This window comes from Lissotriton vulgaris, chromosome 8, assembly GCF_964263255.1.
Source record: "Lissotriton vulgaris chromosome 8, aLisVul1.2, whole genome shotgun sequence".
Lineage (NCBI taxonomy): Eukaryota > Metazoa > Chordata > Amphibia > Caudata > Salamandridae > Lissotriton > Lissotriton vulgaris.
Window position 1 is genome coordinate 564,544,489 of NC_141696.1, and position 25,287 is coordinate 564,569,775.

Sequence of the window (25,287 nt, forward strand, 5' to 3'; positions counted from 1 at the left end):
GAGCGGACGTGGATCGTCCTCTAATAGAGGAGGTTATAGTCAGCAGTCCTCCTACAGGCAAGGGAATCAATGTTACCAAGGCCAGCGTTACCAGTCCTACGGTCAGCGCAACACCAATTATTCCCAAAACAAAAGGAAGCCTGCCTATAGTGGGAAGGATAAAAGACAATGAGTGCCATCTCCTGCCACCGCTACTGCCGCAGCCTCACAACAAGATTGGAGGAAAAATCTCAAATTTCTTCTCAAAATGGTCCTCAATAACATCGGACAAGTGGGTCTTGGACCTTGTGGCCAAGGGCCATGCCCTCGAATTCGAAAAATTCCATCCAAACGTTCCCCCAAAGGGCCCACCTCCAGCTCACCTCAAGGAGTTGTTTTCCCAGATCAATTTGATGTTAAAGAAAGGAGCAATAGAAAAGGTTCCTCAAGCTCAAAGAGGAGCAGGTTTCTACTCCAGATTATTTCTCATAAAGAAGAAGAATGGAGAATGGTGTCCAATTCTGCATCTCCGTGCTCTAAACAAGTACCTGAAAAAGTTGACGTTCCGGATGCTGTCACTTCAAGAAATACTGCATCTTCTTACGGAGGGAGGATACATGGCCACCTTAGATCTCCAAGATGCATATTTCCACATCCCCATTTTGCCTCGGCACAGGAAATTCCTAGTGGTTGGCAGGGATCATCAGTTCAAGGTCCTTCCCTTTGGACTACGCTCGGCACCCAGGGTGTTCACGAAAGTCCTGGCTCCAGTAACAGCACACCTCCGGCTGGAGGGAATACACATATTTCCATACTTAGACGACTGCCTTATCAAGGTGAATTCTTACACAAATGCAAACAACCATATCCAGCAGTGTCTCTGCCTCTTCCAATCACTAGGTCTCTCCGTCAATTACAACAAGTCACAACTGGATCCATCCCAAAGACAAGCTTTCTTGGGAGCAACCCTGGACACGCAATTAGTCCAAGCTTTCGTGTCAGACGAGAGACAAGACAAGATACAGAACATGGCTCAAAGTTTACTTTAAAAAAAAAAGTCAGTTTTAGCCCGACAATTCAAATCTTTTCTGGGGATGGTCTCTACTTGCATTCCTTTGATACTGAATTGCCGTCTCAGTATGAGACCTCTTCAAGAAGAGCTCAGCCTGCAATGGCTGCAGATCTCCGGCTCATTCGAGGACCTTATTCGGATCACCCCTCGTATCTGAGAAAATCTTCTCTTGTGGATTCGGGGAAAGAATTTGCAACAGGGTTGCTCGTTCCTCCAAGACGCACCAAACTTTACAATCACCACGGACGCATCCCTCGAAGGTTGGGGAGCTCATCTTCAGGGGCTAACAATCAGCGGGAAATGGAGTCCTCAACAGAAACTCTGGCACATCAATCTGTTGGAGCTGAGAGCCATCTTCCTAGCCCTCAAGTCCTTTCGCGCAATCGCTCAAGGAGCCACAGTATTGGTGCGCACAGACCATACTACAAGCATGCACTATTTGAACAAACAGGGAGGAACAAGATCGACTCTTCTGTCTCAGGAAGCCCAAGAAATATGCGCATGGGCAATACGACAAAATAACAATCTACTGGCGGTCCATGTACCGGGAACGGCAAACGTTCTTGCGGACACTCTCAGCAGGACAAAGGTGTCCACCCACGAATGGGAACTTCACCAACCCACCCACAGTGGATCGGTTCTTTCAGCAGTGGGGTCATCCAGATCTACACCTTTTTGCGACCAAGGAGAACAGCAAATGCCGGTTCTTTGCAAGCTGGCATCCCCACAAAGACTCTCGGGGGAATGAGTTTTTTATCAACTGGTATCAAATATATGCTTACGCCTTTCCTCCAAAACCGTTGGTTCCCAAGGTTCTTCGGAAGATGAAGAAAGAACTGTGTCACCTAATCCTGATTGCCCCCAAATAGCCTCGCCAATACTGGTTCACCGAGCTCCTTCTCCTATCAGAGTGCTAACAATACAGTTTCGACCGATTACGGACCTCCTCTCCATCCAGGATGGTCAGATTTACCACCCGGACCCAACATCTCTGAAATTAGCAGCTTGGCGCCTGAGTACCTTGAATTCGCCCACTTGAATTTGCCTCCAGATTGCAAAGAGGTGCTAGCTAAAGCTAGAGCACCTGCTACAATTAAAACATACAGACTTAAATGGAAGAGATTCTGTGTCTGGTGTCACTCAGCTGGAATTCATCCTTTTCTAGCCAAGCCAGAGCAGAAATAATCTTTTTTCCTACATCTGGCAAAGTTGGGATTATCGCACCAGACTCTAAAGGTTTTCCTAGCAGCTATTTCAAGGTACCACCAGGATGGGTCCACTTCACTCTATTCTTCCAGAATAATTCAACAGTTCTTCAAGGGACTTTTCAGAATGTTCCCTCCTGTTCGTCGTCCACCGCCATCGTGGCATCTAAATGTAGTGTTAGCGCAACTCATGCGCCATCCTGTTGAACCATTTCACAGAGTGGATTTGAAATTTCTAACATGGAAGGTGTCACTTTTATTGGCTTTAACTTCATCTAGAAGAGTCAGTGATGTCCAAGCTATCACGGTTCAGCCACCTTTTCTGCAGTTCACGTCCGATTCAGTAGTGCTCCGCACAAATACAAAATTCATGCCTAAGGTGCATTTGGACTTTCACCTGAATGAGCCAGTCGTATTAAAAACATTCTTTCCTAAACCGCAATTCCCTGAGGAAAGGGCATTGCATACACTAGACATCAAGAGGTGTTTGAAGTTTTACTTACAAAGAACTTCTGCAATGCGCAAATCGGATCAATTGTTCATTGCCTATGGAACAATTCATCAAGGTCATGCAGTGTCTAAACAAACAATAGCAAGATGGATCTCTGCAACGATTGACTTTTGTCATGCACAAGCAGGAAGACCTTTACAGACAACACCAAGGGCTCATTCAACGAGAGCCATGTCTTCGACTGCTCTTTTCGCTGGAGTACCTCTTCAGCACTTCTGCAGAGCGGCAATCTGGGCAAGCAGGCATACTTTCACCAAACACTATTGTTTGGACGCAGCCAGCGAGACTGATGCTTCAGTGGGTCAAGCAGTTCTGCGTTATCTTTTCATAAACGGTGAGCCTCTGTTTCCCTCCTCCTCTTACTGCTTTTCAGACGCTTTTTCATGCTTATTATTATGTACATGCTCATGTTACTGCATTCTTTCATGTTTTTAGGAACGTAATATATTTCTATTATATGGTCATGTGATTATATATGTATATATATGCTTATGCTACAATTAGCGTCTTCCGAGCAAGCTATCTACTCTGATTCAGGCATGTGAATCTATGAAAGACACCCCAATACTGGAGAAGAACAATAGTTACTTACCTGTAGTCTGTGGTTCTCCAGTATTGGTGTCTTTCATGGATTCACATGCATCTCACCCACCTCCCCGCAGAGGCTCATAGGCTACTTTACTTACCATCACTCCTATGCGAGAAAATCTGAGAGCCTGAGCCTCTGAGGAGAACCTTCTGGTGGGTGTTGACGCCTGATTGGCTGCAGTTTGGGCTGTACAAAATTACTAGGATAGTCATGAGTGTGGAAGTTTTTTTATCCTGTAGCTTGGGCTACTTAACTTCCTGGTTATTACCAAGGTTTTCTATATTATGGCATTTTATTGCTTTTTTATGTACTGTGGGACTCCCACTCAGACGATGGGAATGATTCAGGCATGTGAATCTATGAAAGACATCAATACTGGAGAACCACAGATTACAGGTAAGTGACAATTGTTCTACTCATTGATTTCTTTAGTTGTGCAGTCAGTCTTGCACAGGAATGACAGTTGAATATTGGTTCTTTTTACAACAGCATGAACTTATGGGGTGAATTTTTGCTCCAAACTGAATACTACTCACAGGTTGCTGATTGGTATTGCGTGGGCTGCCTAAATTAACGTAGAACATCTACTGAATGATGTTAAAAAGGCTCAAACCTGGTCTCAATTAGTAATCCTCAACCAAAGGCCTGAATATGTCACTGGTAGTAATTCAGGATTTTGTAAAAAAAGATCTTTTCTTTTTGCACTGAATGGTCCCTATGAGTTTTCTAGTCCTGCTCAGCTCACAAAAAGAAGGCAGCAAGGATCTGGAAGCAAAAGGGGACTCCACCTATGTGACAAGCCTTACTCACAATGTTATCTTGATTTTAGGCAAAGATTAATAATTGACAGAGTAACTATCGCCTCAGTTGACTAACTTAAACAATGCACACAAAGAAAGCACTTGCACAAAAAATAATAAAGAGTGAGATGCAGGTAACAAAATCATTAAACAAATAAAAAAAATTAAAATAATCAAGAGAGAGGGGGACACGACTGAAATTTTTACAGAGCCACTCCACCGTAGTGGAGGTTAATCGCTAGTGCATGTGGTAGTGATGCAGGCAGGTGTACTGTGAGCAATACCAGGTAAGTACAGTGACACTAGTGTAAAGCAGAAACAGGTAGTAGCAGCTTGTTTTTTGGGGACACCTAGGCATTTCTGGTAAGTGGGAATTATCCCAAGAATTAACCCCAACTCTTCTTCTGTAGTTCATGAATTAGAAATACCTACTTCAGGCTCACCCAGAATTGCCTCATTGTAGCCACAATCAGCGTCTCTCTAGCAGGACTTTTTGAGCCCTTTTTATGACCCTTTACGTGAATGATAAAAGGCTTGCTATGGTGATAACCCTGAATACAAAAGTTAAAATATGGCATCTACGCCAATTAATAAAAGTGGTGATGTACCTGCAGGAATAAAAAAATTAAGCAGAGCTTTCACTAAATCCACTGGAATTAATCTAGCTGAATGCAGCACAAAGAGGAGTCTGGGAAGTGCTGAAGAAGTACACAAACAGGAGAAAACAAGTCAGTAGATGCAACTCAAGCAGTACACCGAAGACAAAATCTAACTTTAGGTTCATAGTAAAATATATTTAAAATTGGAGCCATTGATATGCCCAACATTTATAAAATAATGTAAAAGTTGAAAAATATTTTCGGATATACTTACATTTTTCTTAAAGCCAAAGTAGGCACCAATAAAGGTCAGTGGGACAGATATGCAAAACCACAGCGCCAGAATAGCCACCAAAGTACCAAATGGAATAGCTGCTGAAGACCCTTCTCCCCATAGGATTAAATTCATGACAAAGAAATCAGCAAATACAATGCTGTAAAAACAAACAAGGTACTTTAGTTAGATACAACTTTAATAGTAAAAATATAGCATCATTTTTTTAAAACTTTTCACAGAACTCAAATATTAAGGTTTTGTTGAAGTGGCTTTTATCATCTATTTGCCCATCTTGTTACACCATTTGGTACCTACAACAATATCATCAAACTGGGGACAACTTGTCACCCACAAAGCAAGCAGCGTTATGCTTTCGGTGGAGTCTGGGCAGTCTCCTATGAGAACTGTAGAATAAACAGAGGTAGCCCGGGCAAACCAGAGTGCAATGCATAATCGGTTGTAAACACAAACAATATTTAGGTGGAATGAAGAGCATTAACTCACAATCTGAAACAGAACTAACAAATGTAAAGTATACACACAACTGACATCGTTTCTTATCTTTAAAAAATCAGTTTACAGCTTGTACTGCTGTAAATCTAATGTTAGGTTCACATGTTGCAACTTTATGTGCCTTGAAGTTAAGAGTTTAATTTAGAGGTAACTTGTGATTCCTCCTCAAAAACTCCCAATGCACCAATGCAGACTCCACCTTGGATTGTTTTTCCTCACACAAGTGAGTTAATAGGTGTAGTGATGCCAAACAGGACAGTCCTTGTATAGTGGTATATCATGCCTAAATGTGTGTAAAGAAAAACCGTTCCACATCTGGGGAAACGGGAGAGAACATGTGAATCTAAATTACTATAAGCTGCGAAAGGCCATTACAGGTAAGTAATGTTTTCTGTTTGCAGCATGTACTGCTGTAGGTTGCATATTCTGCACAGACTGGAAAGAAGTATCCGTCTCCCTAAAGCAGTGGCTTGCATGCTACAGGAGAAGACTTTTGGGACAAAGTTTTAAGAACAGTTTAAGCGCACTTGTGCATCTTCGTGGGCGGGAATGTTCACAAAATAAGGCTTTGTGAAAGCATGGATGGTAGATCACATTGCATCCATACAAATGGCTGCAGGTGGCAAAGGAAAGCCATAGTGCGACCCTTTTGTGAGTGAGATGTGTTCTCGGCTCAACATGCATACAAGTTTTGTCTTAGTATAATGGACTTGGATACACCTGACTATCCATCCAGCAAACTGACTTGGAAACAAGGCTCTCTAAGCGCGGCTTATCAAAGCTACATTTGTATAGTCTTTGTAATAGATTTGGTTCCATCAGTGCAATACATGGGAGCTCATAGCCTAGACAGTTTAAAACTTTCTGCAATCGTTTGAGGTGGTGGAAAAAAAGATTGACAAATCAATGGTTTCATATGAAAAGGGAAGACAACCTCAGGCAGAAAACAAGGATTTGTCTTAAAGATGACCAACTCTATCTGAACTGGATTAAAAGGTTTCTCTGCTGTTAATGCTTGCATTTTTTACACTCTATAAAGACAGGTGCTAATGGAATGTCTAGGGCAAATGAACAGTGTACATGCAGTAGCAGTGGCAGTGAAGGAAAAGCAGATGCAAATATCCCTGATTAATTCATCCACAGTGCATTGCCCATGGACTGTGGGTACCTGGAGGTGAAGCTATGGCATTTTGCATTCTTGCACTGTGCACATGGGTCAATAGTTGGGGTCCCTCAGCAGAAAATTTACTGTTGAAAGAATTTAGTATTGATCTACTTCTCGTGTTTTTATTGAAGGGGTCTGATGAGCAGGTCTTGTAAGTCGTTGTGCTGCTCTATGAGGTTTTCTACTTGGAGAAAGGCTTGAAGGTGATTCGCACGATTGGCTGAGTCAACTTGGACAACTGAGGTGAGTGCCTTCCACCTTGCTGCTGAATGTAATGCACTCTGGTCATGTTGTCTGTACGAATGAGTACTATTGTGTTGTGAATTCGTTTTTAAAACACCCTTCAACACTAATTGAACTGCCATCAATTCTCGGACTCTTATTTGCGACCTCTGATGCGAAGTAGCTCATTATCCTTTAATTATGAAGTCACACAAATGTGCTTCACACACATTAAGAGAGGAGTCTGCAGTAATGGTCACTGGTAGCAGAGAAACTACTTGCCTAGTAACAAGCTCTTGGTGTTCCACCACTTACGTTTGTGCTCAACTCTGGGCTCCACCAACACTAGAACTTCCCATTGCCCAGGTGTTTTGTGATAATTTTTGTCCAGACACTCTTGCAATAGGTTCATGGTCAAATGAGCATTTGAGATTATTGCGATAGAATATGCCAGCATTCCTCAATGCATACTTGAAACAGGCTTGAAAGACTATGTTTGGGAACTCTGATCAAGGCTTGGACTTTGGAGTCTCTTTGGGTTGAGGCTATAGATCTTGGCCTCGAGACTTGGCCTCTAGTGCCTAGATCTAAAAGCCCATTTTGGGGTCGAACCACCTCAGGAACTGTGGGCTGGACCAACTGTCATGTTTTGTACTGGAATGGTTTTGGGATTAAAGCATGCTGTCTCTGTGATGTTCTATGCCCTGGAGCCTTCAGTGCAGCTTCTCTTCTATTTTTATCATTCAGTCAGTTTGGACTCCCAGTAGTGAATATGGTTTGCAGACTCACGCTACTCTGGAGGATTTGAGTGTCAGCGGCTTCTGATGATGATCTGCAGATAACACCATCTTGGTCGGTCCATGTTTTGGGTTGGCCGCTAAGAATGAACCTCAGATTGTTGCACCTAGCGTGGTCATCTGCATCTTCCACACAAACTTAGGGCTGTCTGGATGATATTCTCTAAAAAACTGAGGTTTTGAAATGTTTACCTGAATCTTCAAACTAAGTAATGACATGCCTGAACCTTCAGACAGAAACAAACATTCAGCTGATGAAGCTTCCACCGTAGGTAATAAACCTTACCATGTAAACTTTAACTAAACATTTGTAAAATATTTAAGTTCAGGAGCAGGCGGGAAATCTAAGCCTATTTTTGATGTAAAAACTCCATCAGAAAACACCACTCATCCGATATACTGCTACTTCAAGGAACCCCATTTATTGAGCTCTCACTCTGTCAATTCCTGGGGAGATATGGCTTCTTCAGGGGTCTCAAGACTGATTTTTACTAGGCGCTCCTGAAAGGACCCTTCTGGAGGCTATATTATGGTGCCGGAGTCAATAAGGGATTCACCATCACATGCTTGAATGTTTATGACCCACCCCAGTCACAATTCTTTCTCTTTACATTAGGCAATGTCCTTCTTGAGCCCCCTCCCAAGGATCTTCTTGATGGGAAGTGACTTTAATGGGATCATGGACTAGGTACTGGACAGTGGTATCTCTTGGCTCACTTAATAGGCAGGTTGAATACATTTACTTGACTTAGCCACTTCAGGGGTCTGGCAGATGCTTGGAGAGTTCTCCACTTAACTCAAGCTCATCCTGTTTTCTCAAATGCTTACAGGTAATTATCTATGATTTATTATGTCTTTGTTCACCTCACTGATGCAGATCTTGCGTCAGAAGTTGACATCTTTTCAAGGGGGACTTAGGGATTTTTTTTAAGAACAAACTTTATTTATATTTTCTTTGTCCACAAACAATGATGCAAATGAACATAATATGAAATAATATTGGGCATTATGAACTACATCATACAATTTATATGAAAAAGAGAGCAAACTACAATAAAAGAATCAAAACAAAATTAAACATAGTAAAGAAACAGCGTAAGCATTGAAGTATTATCTTTATTACATGACCAGGTTACAAACAGCAAATTCATTAGTCTAGTCACTTCTGACATATGATGGCAATGTGTGGACAGCCGTTTTAATTGTGGGGCAGAACCTCTAACACTGGGGATGTGGGCGGTGATTGTGGTGTCAAGACGATTCCTCTATAATGTGCCCAGCTTTGCCATATATGTATATGTTTATGTGGACACCCACGAGCTTTGAAGTCCGGTTCTTCCAACCCCATGCAGGAATCCAATCCACGTTTCCACAAAGTCAGTGGGTTGTATGACAGTACAATGCAGGTAATTACTTTGCATGCCTTTGCCATGCATTTTTTAGCGCGCATGATTTTACCACGAATATGCATTTACAACGCATGCCAATACCACACATTGTTTTTATATTTAAAAACAATGTATTTGCGGGGGGAGAACCCCACCCCCTAACTTACCTTAAGTGTGTGGTATTGGCTTGCGTTGTAAATGCATATTCGCAGTCAAAATATGCGTGCTAAAAAATGCTTGATAAAGAAACAACAAATGGCGTTTATATCTGTTGCCCCCGATGTCTTCTGCTATGTGCAGTAGCGCTAGGAGTGGTGTATTTGGTATAGCCCACCTCAGTACTTCAGCCAAACAGCCATGTATACCCTTCCAAAATCTGTCCAGAATCGGGCATGGCCATACTGTATGAATAAAAGTGGCCTTTTCTATTCTGCAACGAAGACACTGTGGGGAGGCAATAAGGCCCTCTTTATGAAGTCACGATCGGGTGAAATATATTCTATGTAAATATTTCAACTGTATAAGTCGCAGGTTTGAAGAGATGGCAGCCCCGTGGGAGGACTCCAACGCCTCCCTCAAATCATCATTGTCTAAGGGACTAAGGTCTGTTTGCCAGGCTTTCCTAAGGGATGCCAGTGTTGATGCACTATGGGTGACTAATGTTTGGTATATTTTAGAAATTTAGTGGTCTATCAGGTCGCCCATAAGGAGCTTTCCCTCTAGTGGATTAAATTCAGGGAGGATGGAAATCTCCTTAAGGTGAGGAGTAATAGCATGCCGGAACTGAAGATACCCATAGAACTGGAATTGTGGGATGGAATATTATCTTTGAAGATCGGAAAATAATCCAAGAGTTAAACCCTGGAGAAGAACGTCAGCCAATGTAGAGATACAGATTCAGTCCCAGCACTGGAACCCCTGTAGTCGCTGCACCTGGGGAAGAAGACAATTACACCACAGCGGGGCCGCACAGGTCAGGCGATTCAGCAAGTCAATGCAACAGAGTGACTGCTGCCATAATGCTTTGACCACCTTGGTGGCCGGAGGGAGGTTCTGAATGTTAGCAACGTCGTATAAATATTTATAAAGTGACAAATCGCCCAGAAGCAATCGCTCTAGCGCGTAGAGAGGAGTACCACCAATCATTAAGCACCTGTAGGTGGGAAGCAGTGTAGTACGACTGAAAGAAGGCTGTCGCAATGCCCCCACAGTAGGTAGAGAGGAAACAAGTACGAAGGGATATTCTAATCATACCTCCACCCCAGAGAAACTCATTGAGCATTGTATTCAACTGCTTGAACCAGAGCTGTGGCCACGCGTAGGGGTGATAATGCAATTGGGAAAGGAGCAGAGGAAGGAAAATTATTTTAAAAATGGCTGAGCGAGCGGCCGTACAGAGATAGAGGTAAGCCCGCCCACGACTTGAGTTCCTTTTTAACCCTGGCAAAGGCTGTGTCAATATTTCTTGACCTGGATACCCCCAGGTATTTCATACCTTACCGGGTCTGGGAAAGATCTGAGGCCCAGCTATAGTCACACTTGGAAACGTGCAGGGGCGACAGGATAGATTTATTGATGTTCATATATATTCCTGAGGTTTTGCCAGAGATCAGCATAATCTGCAAAATGCGGGCCCGATCTCAGAGGATCAGAAAGGAAAAAAAGATCATCATCCACTTGAAGTGAGATTCTATCGGAGACCTCTGCTGACCACTCAAAGCCTCTAATTAGAGAATCCATGCGTACCCAGGCCGCCAGGGGCTCGACAAGAGCGGAGATGTTAGGTATTGTGGCCCGCCGGGGCATGAATCCAACCTGATCCGGGTAATCAGGGAGGTGCGCCAACAACCTGGTGACAACTATCTTAGCTATGAGTTTTGCCTCAATATTTAGTAAAGATATTGGTCTATAGGAAGCATGCAGTTCCAGCGGGTGCCCTGGTTTGTGAAACACAACTATTTCTGCATGCGTCCAGTATAGGGGCATAAGAGGAGTCTGTGCCGCTTCAAGTATAGCCGCAAGACAGTGTGGGCCTAGTAGCGTTGTGTAGTCTTTATAAAAATCACATGGAAAGTCATCTGGACCTGGTGCCTTTCCTGAGTGTTAGTCAGCTATTGCCGTGGTGAGTTCCTGTAACCTGTGAAGCTATCCGCGAGTGCCTTTGGATCGGTCACTACTGCCCCAGCAGAGTCTCGGATCCCTGGGAGTGGAGCATGCGTTTGTGCCTGTTGACAAAGTTTATATAAGAGTCTCCCGGACTGGTCTCCCCACTGATAGATTATACTTTGCGAAGCAAGTCATGCCATCGCACCTTGTCCATCAACACACTATAAATTTGTTGCTGAAGTAGGGGTTTTTGTCGGCGTGCCACAGCTCCGTCCACACACCGGGTCTGCTGCTCTGTTGTCATAATTTGTGCTTCTAATTGAATTAGCGGCTGTCTGCAGAGTTTGCGTGCGGTCGAACAAAAAACAATATCAACGCCACGCAGGGCTTCATGGCCTCCCAGAGCGTGCATACAGAGGTCATCGTCCCTTCGTTATGGGAGAAATATTCTGAGAGTGAGTTATGGAGCTGAGTGCGATATGTTGAGTTTTGTCAATTGTATTTCGAGAGCCGCCATCTAAAAGGAGGCCGATCTGGACCTATTAAAAGCTGAATGGAGACAGGTGAATGGTCTGACAATCCCCGAGGTAGGACTGCTGCCACAGCCACCCTGTGGATAAACGTGCCCGGGATAAATATATAATCTAATCTTGAATATGAAGTATGGGTATGGGAGAAGTAGGTATAGCTATCCCTAGTGGGGTTATGAACCCACCCTGTATCTACCTAACCCAACAGGTTTACCTGAGTCTTTAGTTTAGTATCGGTGGACCCTGCGGCCACCCCAGCCTGCCGTCATCTATCTATGGTTGGGGAGATTACATTGTTCCAATCTCCACCAATTATCGATAGACCTCCAGGTAAGTCACCCCACGTTTTCACTAGGTGATAAACAAAGCTCTGACCGAGGGGCGGAGGGAGTTAACACTACCAAACACTACATCCTCCCCGGCCACCAACCCATGAACAAAGTTCTATTGTCCATGTGTATCAGACCATTTATTTATCAATATGAAGGGTACTCTTCGGTGGTCAGGATACAAACGCCTCTGGACCCCCTGGCAAACCCTGCATGAACAGCGTGAAGGAAACCATATTAGGCCAGGCATGGGGCTTTAGTGCCCAACATATGGGTCTCTCGCAGCAAAAGGACATCAGCACCAATGTGTTTAGCCTGTCTAAGGACCGCCCCGCGTTTAATCTGGTCAAGCATGCCCCTGGTGTTCCAACTGACTACATGAAGCTGCCCTGGGAAGTTTAGTATAGGTTCTGTGCCATTGTGTCGTGACAAGGTGAGTGATGGTGTCTGCAGCTCGTACGTTCTAAGTTGGATCTATTGTGCACTATATAAAGCAACGCATAGCTGCAGTCGCTGGATGGCCAACAATGTACCCTTCCAGAAGGCCAAGTTACCCTTTGGAAGTGTCTGTTGTGCAACCTCACTCAGCCGGTCTGTCTGGGAATTTCTCCAGCGAGGCCCATGTACGCCCTAGGCGGCAGGATGCAAGAGGTAGGCACCCAAATTGTCCACTGTGTAGCGATATTTCCGCCCAGCTGTAACGGCCAGGGGAGGATCCCTACACAAGCCGCACTGGAAACTAGTCCGGCCGCCTCCACAGCCGGGGGCACACCCCCCCAACCCCTATTGGGCACCTTGATTAAACCACCTGGGGACACCACCAAGGGGCCAATCCAGGTGCAACCGGGAGGGCAGAGGCCACACCCCACAGGTCCAGCCGCCTCCAATGACAGGACCCAATACCGCTCCGGGACCAGTTGTCAAATCCACCCAGACCTCAAAATGGGAAACACTGGCACAATCTCACGTCTAGTGGGACAACAGGCTGGTCCAGGCATCTGGGGAACAGTTAATCAAGGACCTCTGGGTCAGGCCGCATTAGCGTCCATTAAAGTGCGTCCCAAAATGCTACAGGCCTTGACAAAGCTCTATGCGTAGGCACTCACCCACAGTGTAGCCCAGTCCATCTGTATGCGGTCCATGTGGAGAGGACACTGCCTCACTCTGCACTTCCAGGCAATCAGCATCGTAGGCCCAACACGGCCTCAGGCCCAGATCGCCAGCCCAGGATCAGCCCCCGGAGACATGCTGGCCTGATCTAGATCGGGGCAAAATATAATAATCACCCTGCTTCTATGCCGTTCCGACCGCCCGAGCAACACCCGGATCTGCGCAGCTAGGCGGTTAACTCTGGTATCTCCAAACTGCGTGTGCTGGATACGCTCGGTCACAGGCCTTTCATAACCCTGCTGCCTGATCCGACCGCCATCACGGCCTCAGCCGCGGGGTCCGCCTACCCGGCAGTGCCAGCCCTGGCCCGATGACTGCTGGCCCCGGGGGCTTCCAAGGCGGCCGTTCACCTCTTCGGGCGATGATATGCCTGGGCACCGCAGCCACCGATGACCCGCCTCTGCTCGGCCGCAGCTGCCGCGGCGATAGGTGACCTGGCTTGCACCCGAGCCTCCGGTATCGGATCGTTCGATTCCCCCGATGTCCAATGCTACTAGGCAGTCGCACACAGCCGCAGGGAGAGCGTAGTGTCAGGCAGGATTTTGTAGGATATTTGCTGGGCCGGCGGAGCTCGCTCAGAGCACGTCCACCATGATGGGAATCTTATCTCCGCCCTCGACTTGGGGACTTTTGACCCCTCACCTGCGTGAACTAATTACATAGACCAAGGTATCTGGAGACTCAATCAAATCATCTTTATTCGATTCAGGAGGTGAATCATAAAAGTATACATGACAATGCATGAAAAAATTAAAAAAGAATTTAAAAACAAATACAGGTAAAAAACAGGCACTATTTAGCCTACCACCCCCTTTTGTACCGCTTTTGGCCGCCATAAGTGTGGCAGGGTATGCTCAGAAGTGAGTCCCTTGCTCACTTTGCCACTGGATTCAAGCAAGCTGGGCTGAAGACGGCTGGAATGCCAGAAACCGGTCCTCGGAAGCTTGTTTCCGGTCCAGGGAAGACATGGCTTGGCAGTTCGGGCTGGACCGTTCCCATGAGGCACAGGGTCAGACTGATTTGCATATAGCCATGTCTGAACTGGGGTGGCAGAGTGGGCTAAAGAACAGTGATGGATTAAACCCAGATCTTTTGACTGGGTGTGAGTGTTTGATTGATTCAGATGCTCCGTCCATCACCACCCCCTTTTGCACCCCCTTTTGTACCACTATTTAGCATAAAGCAGTTAATGACTTCTTTCTGGAAACAGCAGCCCTTAAGAACTTTGGGAATACCACACATATAAAAACAAGTTACTTACCTGTAACTACAGTTATCCAGTATCGGTATCTTTCATAGATTCACATGCCTGAATCATTCCACGTCGCCGAGGAGGGAGTCCCACGGTAAATTACAAAAGTAGTGCCATAAGTAAATAACAGTAGTAGGCTAAAACAAAAAGGCCTAAATCTTAGAAGCCTATCTACCTCACTATAGGAAAAGAACCAAAGTTCTCTCCAACCAATCAGCTACCAGGACACTCCCAGCAGAGCCAGTTCTCCTCAGATATTCTTAGCACAAGTGGGAAGTAAGATTCTCCATAATAAAGAACTGACTCGTCGGTGAGGAGGGTGGGTGCATGTGAATCTATGAAAGATACCAATACTGGATAACTGTGGTTACAGGTAAGTCACTTGTTTTCTTATCCAGTATTGGGGTACCTTTTATAGGTTCACATGCCTGAGTAGCAAGCAGCAAATCAAATGTATTGTTGTTTGTGGATCCACAATGTCTGAGAAATATTAAAATAACCAATATTATTGAAATAGAGCATGAATTCATCAATCTCAACATACAGGTATAGCTATATATTCATATCTTTAGACACCTAGACATGCAAGTTACATGAAACATGATAGCATGGCTGCATCATCTCGTTGTGCAGATTGAAGACAGTAATGCTTCGTAAACGTGTGGACATTTTTCCATGTCGCAACACAACAGATATTTTCTAGAATCACTCCAGCAAATAATGTTGTAGAAGCTGCTACAGTCCTTGTAGAAATAGCTTTGACTCTTCTCTGTAAGGGTTTGTTTGCCTTGTTATGACATAAATGAATCGTAGGAGCCAACCATCTGGCTATTGTTGCCTTTGTTACTGCAGTCCCAAGTGTCGCTTGACCATAGGCCACGAACAGTTGGTTAGATCGTCTGATGTCCTTGGTTTTTCGTAGGTAAAATTTTAAACAACGTTTATCAAGAGAGTGCAATGCTCTTTCAGCTGGAGTAGATGGATCCGGAAAGAATGTTCTTAACTATACCGGTTCAGTCAAGTGAAATTGGGACGGTACTTTAGGGATGAATCTAGGATTTGTTCCAAGGTTTACATAATCCTTAGTGAAAAGTAAAAAGGGTTCTGAGATAGTGAAGACTTGGATTTCACTAACCCTTTTTGCCGAGGTAAGAGCCAGGAGAATGGCCACCTTCCACGTGAGAAATTGGAGATCAGCTTTGAGGATCGGCTCAAATGGTCGCTTCATTAATTATGCCAGCACAGTATTGAGTTCCCACTCTGGAGGGGGTGCTCGCACTGGAGGGAAAGCTCAGAAAAGCCCTTTCATAAATTGCTTGACAAGTGAAGACGAACAGAGCTTAGGAAGCTTGGCGCATTTCCTGAATCTGGAAAGAGCAGCAATATGGACCTTGACCGATGAGAAGGAAAGCCCAGACTTTGCTAGGGAAAACAAATAAGGAAGAATTTGTTCCACATGAGCGTAAACTGGGTGAATACTATTCTCCTCACACCAACAACAAAATCATTTCCATTTTAAGGGATAGGTTTTGTTTGTGCTCTGGGCACGAGAACTGGCCAGAATCTCAAAACAATATTGAGAGAAGTTGAGAGCTTTGAACTCTAAGAAATCAGGAGCCATGCGTGCAAGTGTAGGGACTGAGGGTCCGGATGAACCACTTGGCCTCTGTCCCTTGACAACATCATGAGCGTCGGAGAAAGGCGAATAGGTTTGTCCTGAGACAGTAGAAGAAGCTCCTGGAAGCAATACTGGCTTGGCCAACGGGGAGCAACTAGAATCAGACTGCAATCTCTTCAGCTTCATCTTGCGGAGAACTTTCGGGACCAACTTATCGGGTGGGGGGGGGGGGAAAGCGTATGCACAAATCCCTGACCATCGCATGGACAGGGCATTCCCCTTGACCCCAGGTGAGGAAATCTGCCGGCATAGTATCAGCATTTATTGCTCTCCATGGTTGCGAATAGATCCAATGCTGGTTTGCCCAAGCTCGGAAAATTCTGTTCACCTGCTTCTCTTCTAGTTCCCACTTGTGACAGTCCGCTTGAGATCTGCTCAGTGTGTCCGCCAGAGTATTGTGGAGACCCCCGACGTGTTCTGCTCTCAGAGTTATCTTGTGGAAACTGACCCACTCCCACAATTCCTGAGCTTCCTGCGAGAGCGTAGCTGACTTTGTTCCTCCATGCTTGTTGATGTAATACATGCTGGTCGTATTTCGGTACAGACCAACACTGAGGAACCTGCAACTCTGGGGAGTAACGCTTGTAGAGACAGGAAGATAGCGCAGAGCTCCAGTCTGTTGATGTGCGGTTTGTGTACTTGAGACCATTTTCCTTGAATTTGTAAATCTTGCAGATGACCTCCCCGTCCTTCCATGGAGGCATTGGTTGTTAGAACAAAGTCTGGAATGGTTGGTAGTAATGTGAGGCCCTGGGCAAAATTCGTTGTCTGAGACCACCAGTGCAGAGCGTTGATCAGGGGCAAAGTGACCTTGATGGAATCGTCGAATGATCCTGAGGCTTGTTTGCCATTGAGGATGTAATTCCTCCTGATGAGGTCTCATTTTGAGCCGTGCGAAGGGTATGAGATTTATCGCAGAGGAGCACATCCCAGAAGTGAGGCAAACATCTGGACAGAAACTGACCTTTTTGAGATTGCCAATTTTTGGAGACTCATTTGACGTTCGTTTGACAAAAATGCTTTGCACTGGACCGTGTCTAGCATTGCCCCGAGAAAAGGAATGACTTCTAGTGGACAAATTTGTGGTTTGTTCTCTTTGAGAGTCTGCCCCAGAGAAGAGATGGAGGCACGCTTTTGTAGCATCCTTGGTTGCTTGTTCCAAAGGGCCTTTGATCAGCCAATCCTAGAGATCTCAATGTTGCTGCCACTGGTGCCAAGCACTTCGTGAAGATTCTCGGTGCCGATTTCAGCCCAAACAGGAGCACCTTCAACTGATAGTGGGCGCCAGCCAATGTGAAACAAAGGTATTTTCGATGTTTGGGGTAAATGGGGATGTGGAAATACGCATCTTCCATATCGGAGAAGCCATAAAATCTCCTTCATTGAGACAGCTCAAAATGTCGGAAAGCGTGACCATCCGGTAACGAATATGCTACTTACCAGTATGCATCTGTTCTTGGCATGTAGGGCTGCTGACATTCATATCTGTGCATAGATCGCCGCCTAGTGTTGGGTCCGGATGATTGCACATTGATGTCCTGCAAGAGTCTTCGAAGTATCACAAGATAGGTGGCTCCTCCCCTGGACTACAGTGCGCATGGGCATCGACTCCATCCTCAGATTGTTTTTAGCCATTGTGGCCAAGATGGAGTGAAATTAAGTGAATGATGACCATGCAAGAAATATGTGTGAATTTTTGCAGCTGCTACGGGCGCCGGGGAGGAGGGCAGGCAATATGAATGTCAGCAGCCCTACATGCCAAGAACAGATGCATACTGGTAAGTAGCATATTCGGTTCGAGGCATGTGGGCTGCTGAATTCATATCTGTGCATAGAATACATAGCAGTCCCTCCATTAACAGCGGCCGCCCGTGCCAGCTGCAGCAGTTTGGAAAAGTGTCCTGAGAACAGCCTGTCCTACAGCTGCTTGCTGTTTGGAGTGCACATCAACACAATAATGCTTTGTAAATGTGTGTGTGGTAGACCATGTGGCTGCTCTACATATGTCTTCCAAAGGAATGTTTCCAAGGAATGCCATAGAGGCCCCCAACTTTCTGGTGGAGTGGGCCCTTGGTGGAATGGTGAGAGTACGCTTGGCTTTCAGATAGCAGATCTAGATACATTTAACGATCCACCTAGCAATACCAGCCTTGGAAATAGGGTTACCTTTGTAGTGTGGTGTAAAGGCGGCAAAGAGTTGCTTAGTTTTCCTAAAATCCTTGGTCCTATCGATGTAATACATCAGGGCCCTCTTGACGTCAAGGGTGTGGAGCATCCGCTCCGCCAATGACTCAGGATTTGGGAAGAAAACAGGCAATTCAATAGTCTGGTTAATATGGAATTGAGACACTACCTTAGGAAGGAATTTAGGGTTAGTGCGAAGCACCACCCTGTTAGAATGAATTTGAATAAATGGCTCTTGGATAGTTAGTGCTTGGAGCTCACTAACTCGCCTCAGTGATGTAATCGCTATGACGAAAGCCACTTTCCATGTCAAGAATTGAATCTCGCAGGAATGCAGTGGTTCAAAGGGAGGACCCATCAGCCGGGTGAGGACCACGTTGAGGTTCCACTCCGGAGCTGGTGGAGTCCGCGGAGGAATGACTCGCTTGAGTCCCTCCAGAAAGGCCTTAATGGCAGGCACCCTGAAAAGGGAGAGGTGCTGCCTGTCCTGGAGATAAGCGGCCATTGCGGACAGATGTATGCGAATGGAAGCATAGGCCAGATTACATTTGTACAGATGGAAAAGGTAACAAATGATATTCTGAATAGACGCGTCTAGCGGGTTAATGTTGTGGTCTGCACAATAAATGACAAACCGCTTCCATTTCGCCGCATAGCATGCCATGGGGGTGGGCTTTCTTGCCTCCCGAATGATGTCCATACAGTCAGAAGACAAGTGCAGATAGCCAAACTTTAAGACTTCAGGAGCCAGATCGCCAGGTTGAGCTGTTGCGGATCTGGATGCTGAATGTCGCCATGGCTCTGCGTCAGAAGGCTGGGTGTGAGACGTAGCCTCTGATGCGGTACCACGGACAGTTCCAGCAACGTGGTGTACAATGGTTGGCGAGCCCACGTTGGAGCAACCAGGATGAGAGTCATCGAGTGCTGCCTGAGCTTGCGTGCCACCAGCGGTATCAGAGGTGCTGGGGGAAAAGCGTACGCAAATTTGCCTGACCAGTTCATCCATATCGCATTGCCCTGCGATTGTGGGTGTGGGAACCTGGCGGCGAAGCTTTGGCATTTTGCGTTCTCCCTTGTGGCGAACAGGTCTATCTCTGGATGACCCCACCTTTGGAAGTACGGTTGGAGTAAAGATGGATGCATCTCCCACTCGTGCATTTGGTGGCTGTGCCTGCTGAGCAGGTCCGCCATCTGATTGTCTTCGCCCGGGAGGTGTTCCGCCATGAGGAAGATGTTCCTCTGAATGGCCCACTTCCACATGCTCTGAGCCAGGTGAGACAGCTGCGGAGAGTGTGTTCCTCCCTGCTTTTGAATGTAGTACATGGCTGTCATGTTGTCCGTCCGGATCAACACAACCTTGTTGCACAGATGTAGTTTGAAGGCTTTGAGTGCCATGAAGATTGCCATCAGTTCGAGAACATTGATGTGCATCTTCCGTTGCTGTTGCGTCCATAGTCCCTGCACCGTGTAGTGGAGGACATGAGCTCCCCATCCCTGGAGAGAGGCGTCCATCGTCAGGATGATCTGTGGCACAGGCTCTTGGAACGGTCGGCACTTGCAAAGGTTGTGTGGATTCCACCAATGCAGAGAGTTGTATGCCCGACCGCTCACCAACACTAGGTATGTCAACTGCCCGTGAGCCTGAGTCCACCGACGTGCTAAGCACTCCTGAAGCGGACGCATATGTAGCCTCGCGTGCAGGACTATGGACATGCAGGAGGCCATCATGCCTATCAACTGCATGAACACTCATGCTGGAAACGAGTGTTGAGGTCTGAATTTCTGTATCAGCGATTGAATGCTGCTGACCCTCACTGAATTCGGCTGTGCTGTGGCCGCCAGAGTGTTTATGGTTGCGCCCAGATACTGCCGTAAGTGGGCGGGCTGGAGGTGGGATTTCGGGTAATTCAGTGAGAATCCCAGATCGTGCAGGAGGTGAATGGTGTGGGACATGTGGGCGGCACACTGCTGGGCTGACTTCGCTTGGATGAGCCAGTCGTCCAGATAAGGGTAGACGTGGATATTCCGTCTTCTGAGATGCGCCGCCACTGTCGCCAGGCACTCTGTGAACACCCTGGGTCCTGTGGTGACATTGAAAGGCAAAACCTTGAACTGGTAGTGCTGGTTTTGTAGGTGAAACGGAGGTATTTCCTGTGTGAAGGGTGCAGTGGAATGTGAAAGTACGCATCCTTTAGGTCTAAAGTTGCGAGAAAATCCCCCTGCCTGAGCAACGGGAGCACTTGCTGCAGGATCAGCATATGGAAGTGCTCTGACAGGATGTAGTAGTTGAGTGGCCTGAGGGCCAGGATGGGCCTGAGGGACCCGTCCTTTTTTGGTATTAAGAAGTACAGGGAGTAGACCCCTGTGCCTCTTTCCTGCACTGGCACGAGCTCTATTGCTCCTTTTTGCAACATGACGGTGACCTCCTGCTGCAATAAGTGCAAGTGCTCGTCTGACATAAGACGGTGTCTTGGGGGCATGTTGGGTGGAGTGGATGTTAACCCCAGACAATAACCGTATTGGATACGTTTTCTGACCCACCTGTCCGTGGTGATGGACTTCCAGACGGGCAGGAACTGCTAGAGTCTCCCCCCGACCGGTGTTGTGTGGTCGGGGGGCAGTGACAAGGCGTCACGGTTTGCTGGTGGCAGAGGATCTGGAGCTGTTGTTTCCACGTCCTCTGCCCTTGGCGCGGTTGCCACGATACCCACCTCGACTCTTGTTGGTGTAAGTAGTCTGAGTGTTGCCCTTGTAGTAATGCGTGGACTGGGAGAGCTGGCCCCTGGAAACGCCTCTAGTGCTGGAGCGATGAAAGGACCCACCCCGAAACTGCTGGGACTGTAAGGCACCCATGGATTTTGCAGTGTCAGTGTCCTTTTTTATCTTTTCTAGGGTGGTAGCAACCTCTGGGCCCAACAGGTGATCTGGGTTAACCGTTTGGTTCAGGATGGTGGTTTGGATTTCCGGCTTAAATCCAGAGATTCTCAGCCAGGCATGTCGTCTAAGCATAACACTAGTGTTAATAGCGCTGGCAGCGGTATCAGCTGCGTCCAGAGCGCACTTAATTGAAGCGTTAGAAATTAGCTTCCCTTCCTGAATCAGCATCTCAGCCCCTTCCTTGTATTGATCAGGCAGGTGTTGCAACAGGGTCTCCAGTGTATCGTAGTGTGCCCTGTCATAGCGCGTCAGAAGCACGTGTGTGTTAGAAATGCGCCAGATGTTGACTGCCTGTGCTGCCACCCTCTTCCCCGAAGCCTCAAAGACCTTGGATTCTTTGTCTGGGGGAGGAGCATCACCCGTAGTCTGAGAATTAGCCCTCTTCCGGACATTCGAGACGGCAAGGGAGTCCAGAGGCAACTGTCCTTTGATGTAGGTAGGATCAGTAGGCGCTGACTTGTATTTTTTGTCAATTCTAGGGTTTATCACCCTTGCCCTGGTAGGTTCCTTAAAGATCTCAGCAGCATGCTTTAAAACACCTTTCAGCATAGGCAGAGTTTTAACAGTTTTTTCTGATACTGAAAAAGTGTCAAAGAGGAAATCCACATCCACAGGGTCAGCATGTAGCTGGACGTTATGATTGTTAGCTGCCCGTTTAATGAGGGCATTGAAAGCAGCAGAGCCCTCTGTAGGTGACGTTTTAGCAGAAAAAAGTTGAGGATCCCCAGGGTCACCACCAGCTGCCCAGGGCTCATTGGTATCCTCAGGGTCTGTATAGACTGGATAACTGTATTCATCCTAATCATCTCCCTCACCAGCGTCCACATCTGAGTAAGTGGGCGACACATCATGAGTCTGTGGGGAAAGGGGTTTCACCAAGACGGGAGAGCAAGCAGAGACCTGCTTCTTGAGAGGGATCTTGTAAGACTCCAGTGGGGATTCTGGGGTGATTTTCCGCTTCAGGAGGGAAAGCCTGCGAGTTTCGGCGTCAATGAAGTGTTCCGGACGTTCATCCTCCGAAGGTCGTCGAGGTCGCGGCTGTGAACCACCGACGACGCCTTCGGCGCCGAGGAGACCTTTTCGGGCACGCCGGCCACTGCCTTAGGAGCGAAAGCCTTCAGCGCCGTCTTAGGCGGCAACGTGAAGTTGATCGGCGTGGACGCCTTAAGTGGTTTCTCCACAGGTTTCGCAGGCGGAGGATCCTTCGGATCGACCGTCGCGGTGCCTTCACGGATGAGCTGCAGGGAGTCCGTCGCCTTCTTGGTGAACGCAGCGGATGGGCGAGCCGGTTCAACGGAATCCTTTGCGACCACTTTCGGAGTTGACTCATGGGGCACGGCGCCCTTGGCCTTGTCGTGCGGACGCAGGGTCGTGAGGACCTTCGGGTCATCGAGTCGCTTCTTCGGTTCGCCGACAGCCTTCTTCGGGTCGACAAGGCTTTTGCCGGTGTCTATTGTCTTCGGCGCCGACGCGCCAGTCTCGACCACCTACACTTTAGCCTTCGGCGCGGCAGACTTTGTCTTGACGCCCTTGACTTGAGTTTTCGGCTCGACAGCCACCTTCGGCGCCGAAGCCTCCGAGGCCTTGGAGCCGACCAAAGCGATGCGCACTTTCGGTTTCGGTGCTGGCACCTGCGCAGTATCTGGCGTCGAGACCGTAGGTTTTACTTTCGGTTTCGTTTTGCCAGGGAGTGGCTCGGCAACAATGTCCGTGGCCGGGCCCGAAGGCGGGGCCGTGGAACCCATAGCGAGATCTTGGATAAGGCCCGAAGGCGATCCCTCGACCTGGGCCTTATAAATCGGCACGGCCCCAGAGTCAGTTTGTGGAAGCTCCTCATCCGAGCTATCCTCTATGGCCCCGAGGGCCCAGTCGTCGTCTCCTACCTCGTTGACGACTTCTTCGCCCTCGAATACCTCAGCATCCGCGTTGTATTCATCTTCGACGTCGGACGCGGGGTTTGATTCAGAAACGTCCTGGATAGATTCGCCCTCGACATCCCCTGCATCGAAGTTGTCCACAGGCGCCGGAGCAGATTGCTGGGCCTCCAAGCGCGCAGCTCGTCGAAGCTTAGGCGTCTTCTTAGACATGAAGCGGGAACAAGCCATACACTTGTCCTCATCGTGGACCGGCGAGAGACACTTGTTGCACACCGGGTGGACGTCGATGTGGGGGTACTTCGAGTAACAGACCGGACATCTCTTGAATGGACTTCGGTCCATGATGGACGGTCGATAGGTCAGGAGCATCGACTAAGCCTTCCGCGCCGAGAGCACGCAGGAGTAGAGAATCCGGCTCGGAGCCGAACTAGAATAAGTAAAGCCGAACGCAAGACAATCCCGACGTATAGACTAAAGACCTTTTGGTCTTAAGAAAGTTTTTATATCGATTCCAACAAGAGGGAATTGCACTGTAGTCCAGGGGAGGAGCCACCTATCTCGTGATACTTCGAAGACTCTTCCAGGACAACAATGTGCAATCATCCGGACCCAACACTAGGCGGCGATCTATGCACAGATATGAATTCAGCAACCCACATGCCTCGAACCTTTGCTTTTTGAGGAATTTGTTGAGCTTGCGGAGGTCCAGAATCAGTCTCCATCCCCTGACTTCTTCTTGATGAGGAAGAAACTAGAATAGAAACCAGTTCCTCTGAGATGATGGAACATTCTCTATTGCATTCTTGAGTAGCATCGTTAAGGCTTCTTTGAACAATAAGTGAAGACAAGGGGGAGGGGGACCACTGGGCGGAGTAGTAGGTGGCTGTTTGATGAATTCCAGGGTGTGACCGTTGGATACTAGGTCTAAAACCCATCGGTCTGAGGCAATTTCCTGCCACTTGTGAACAAACGCTGAAATTTTCACGCCCACGGGTAGGGAAGGTATAATGGTTGGCGCCCTGCATAGATCATTGCTTCCTGTTGTAATCTCAACCTTAATTCTGTGATCGCTTTCGACCACCCTGGCGTGAGAAACTAGTCGAAGAGGATTTGCGGTACTATGACTGACAGTAAGGTTGTCTATACTGCGATTGGTATTGCCTGTTTTGTTGATTTTGGTATCCTCCTCTAGAAGCAAAACCACGTCCTCTTGCCCCTCTTAAAATATCCGCGCCTGTATTGAAGTGCGCCTAACGATCTAGCAGTATCAGTATCCGTCTTGATAGCAAGGAGGGTCTCATCAATATGCCATATCTAAAATTTTGGTTTGCACTTCCGGCCTGAAAGTTGTGGCTTTAAGCCATCCCTGGCGTCTAAGCACTGCAGATCCGGCAAGCTGGCGAAAGTTGGTGTTCGTAATATCCAGAGCGCAATCTATAATTTCAGATGCTGCTCGTTCTCCCTCCAACAGAATCTTCCTAACTCAGCCATATCTGACGACATTTGACGATCGTAGCGACCGATTATTGCCACAGAATTAGCAGTTTTAGTAGAGGCCGCCCCCATAGTTGAAAACTTTTTACCTATAAGGTCTACTCTGAGACTTTGTCGATGACTTACTCGTCGACGAGTCTTCCTGGACATGTTTCTTAGCAATGATAGAAGTTATGGCTGTCGTGGAGACAGTGACAGTCGAAAATGGGGCAGAAGAAGTCACAGTAATCGTCGACGACGGAGTAAAAGAGAGATTTAGAATGGCATTTAGTCATAGTTTTATAAGTAGACAGCCTCTTAGATTCCTTGACCGAAGTAGAGGGTGGAGACAGCGTTGACCCAAAGGAAAATGTAGGTGACCTCTGTGGAGGGTCAGAAACATCATGGGACATTTTGTGATGTTTTCTTCCTTTACTTGAAGAGCTGTCATGGGATCTAGCTCTTTTGCTAGAATTGGAGGCCCTGTCATCCTCCTCGGCCGAGGAAGATTTAAGCCATGAGAGCAGTCTTGCTTCTCTATCCCTAAGAGTGTTAGTAAAGTAAGTATGGCAAATCCTACAACCCTTTGCAACATGCTTAGGGTGAAGGCAGTAAATGCAGTCCTTATGCTTGT

At 47.1% G+C, this 25,287-nt stretch overlaps 1 protein-coding gene and 1 pseudogene across 1 annotated transcript in view; one reads left to right on the forward strand and one right to left on the reverse strand.

Moving 5' to 3' along the window:
• Window positions 1-25,287, reverse strand: part of TM9SF2 (transmembrane 9 superfamily member 2) — a 395,116-nt gene that overhangs the window by 120,692 nt on the left and 249,137 nt on the right. The window contains exon 13 of the mRNA XM_086934380.1: window positions 5,030-5,189. Coding sequence (XP_086790506.1) covers window positions 5,030-5,189 — 160 coding nt within the window. The remainder of the gene's footprint in view (window positions 1-5,029; window positions 5,190-25,287) is intronic.
• On the forward strand, window positions 488-1,879 carry LOC147697722 (uncharacterized; annotated as a pseudogene).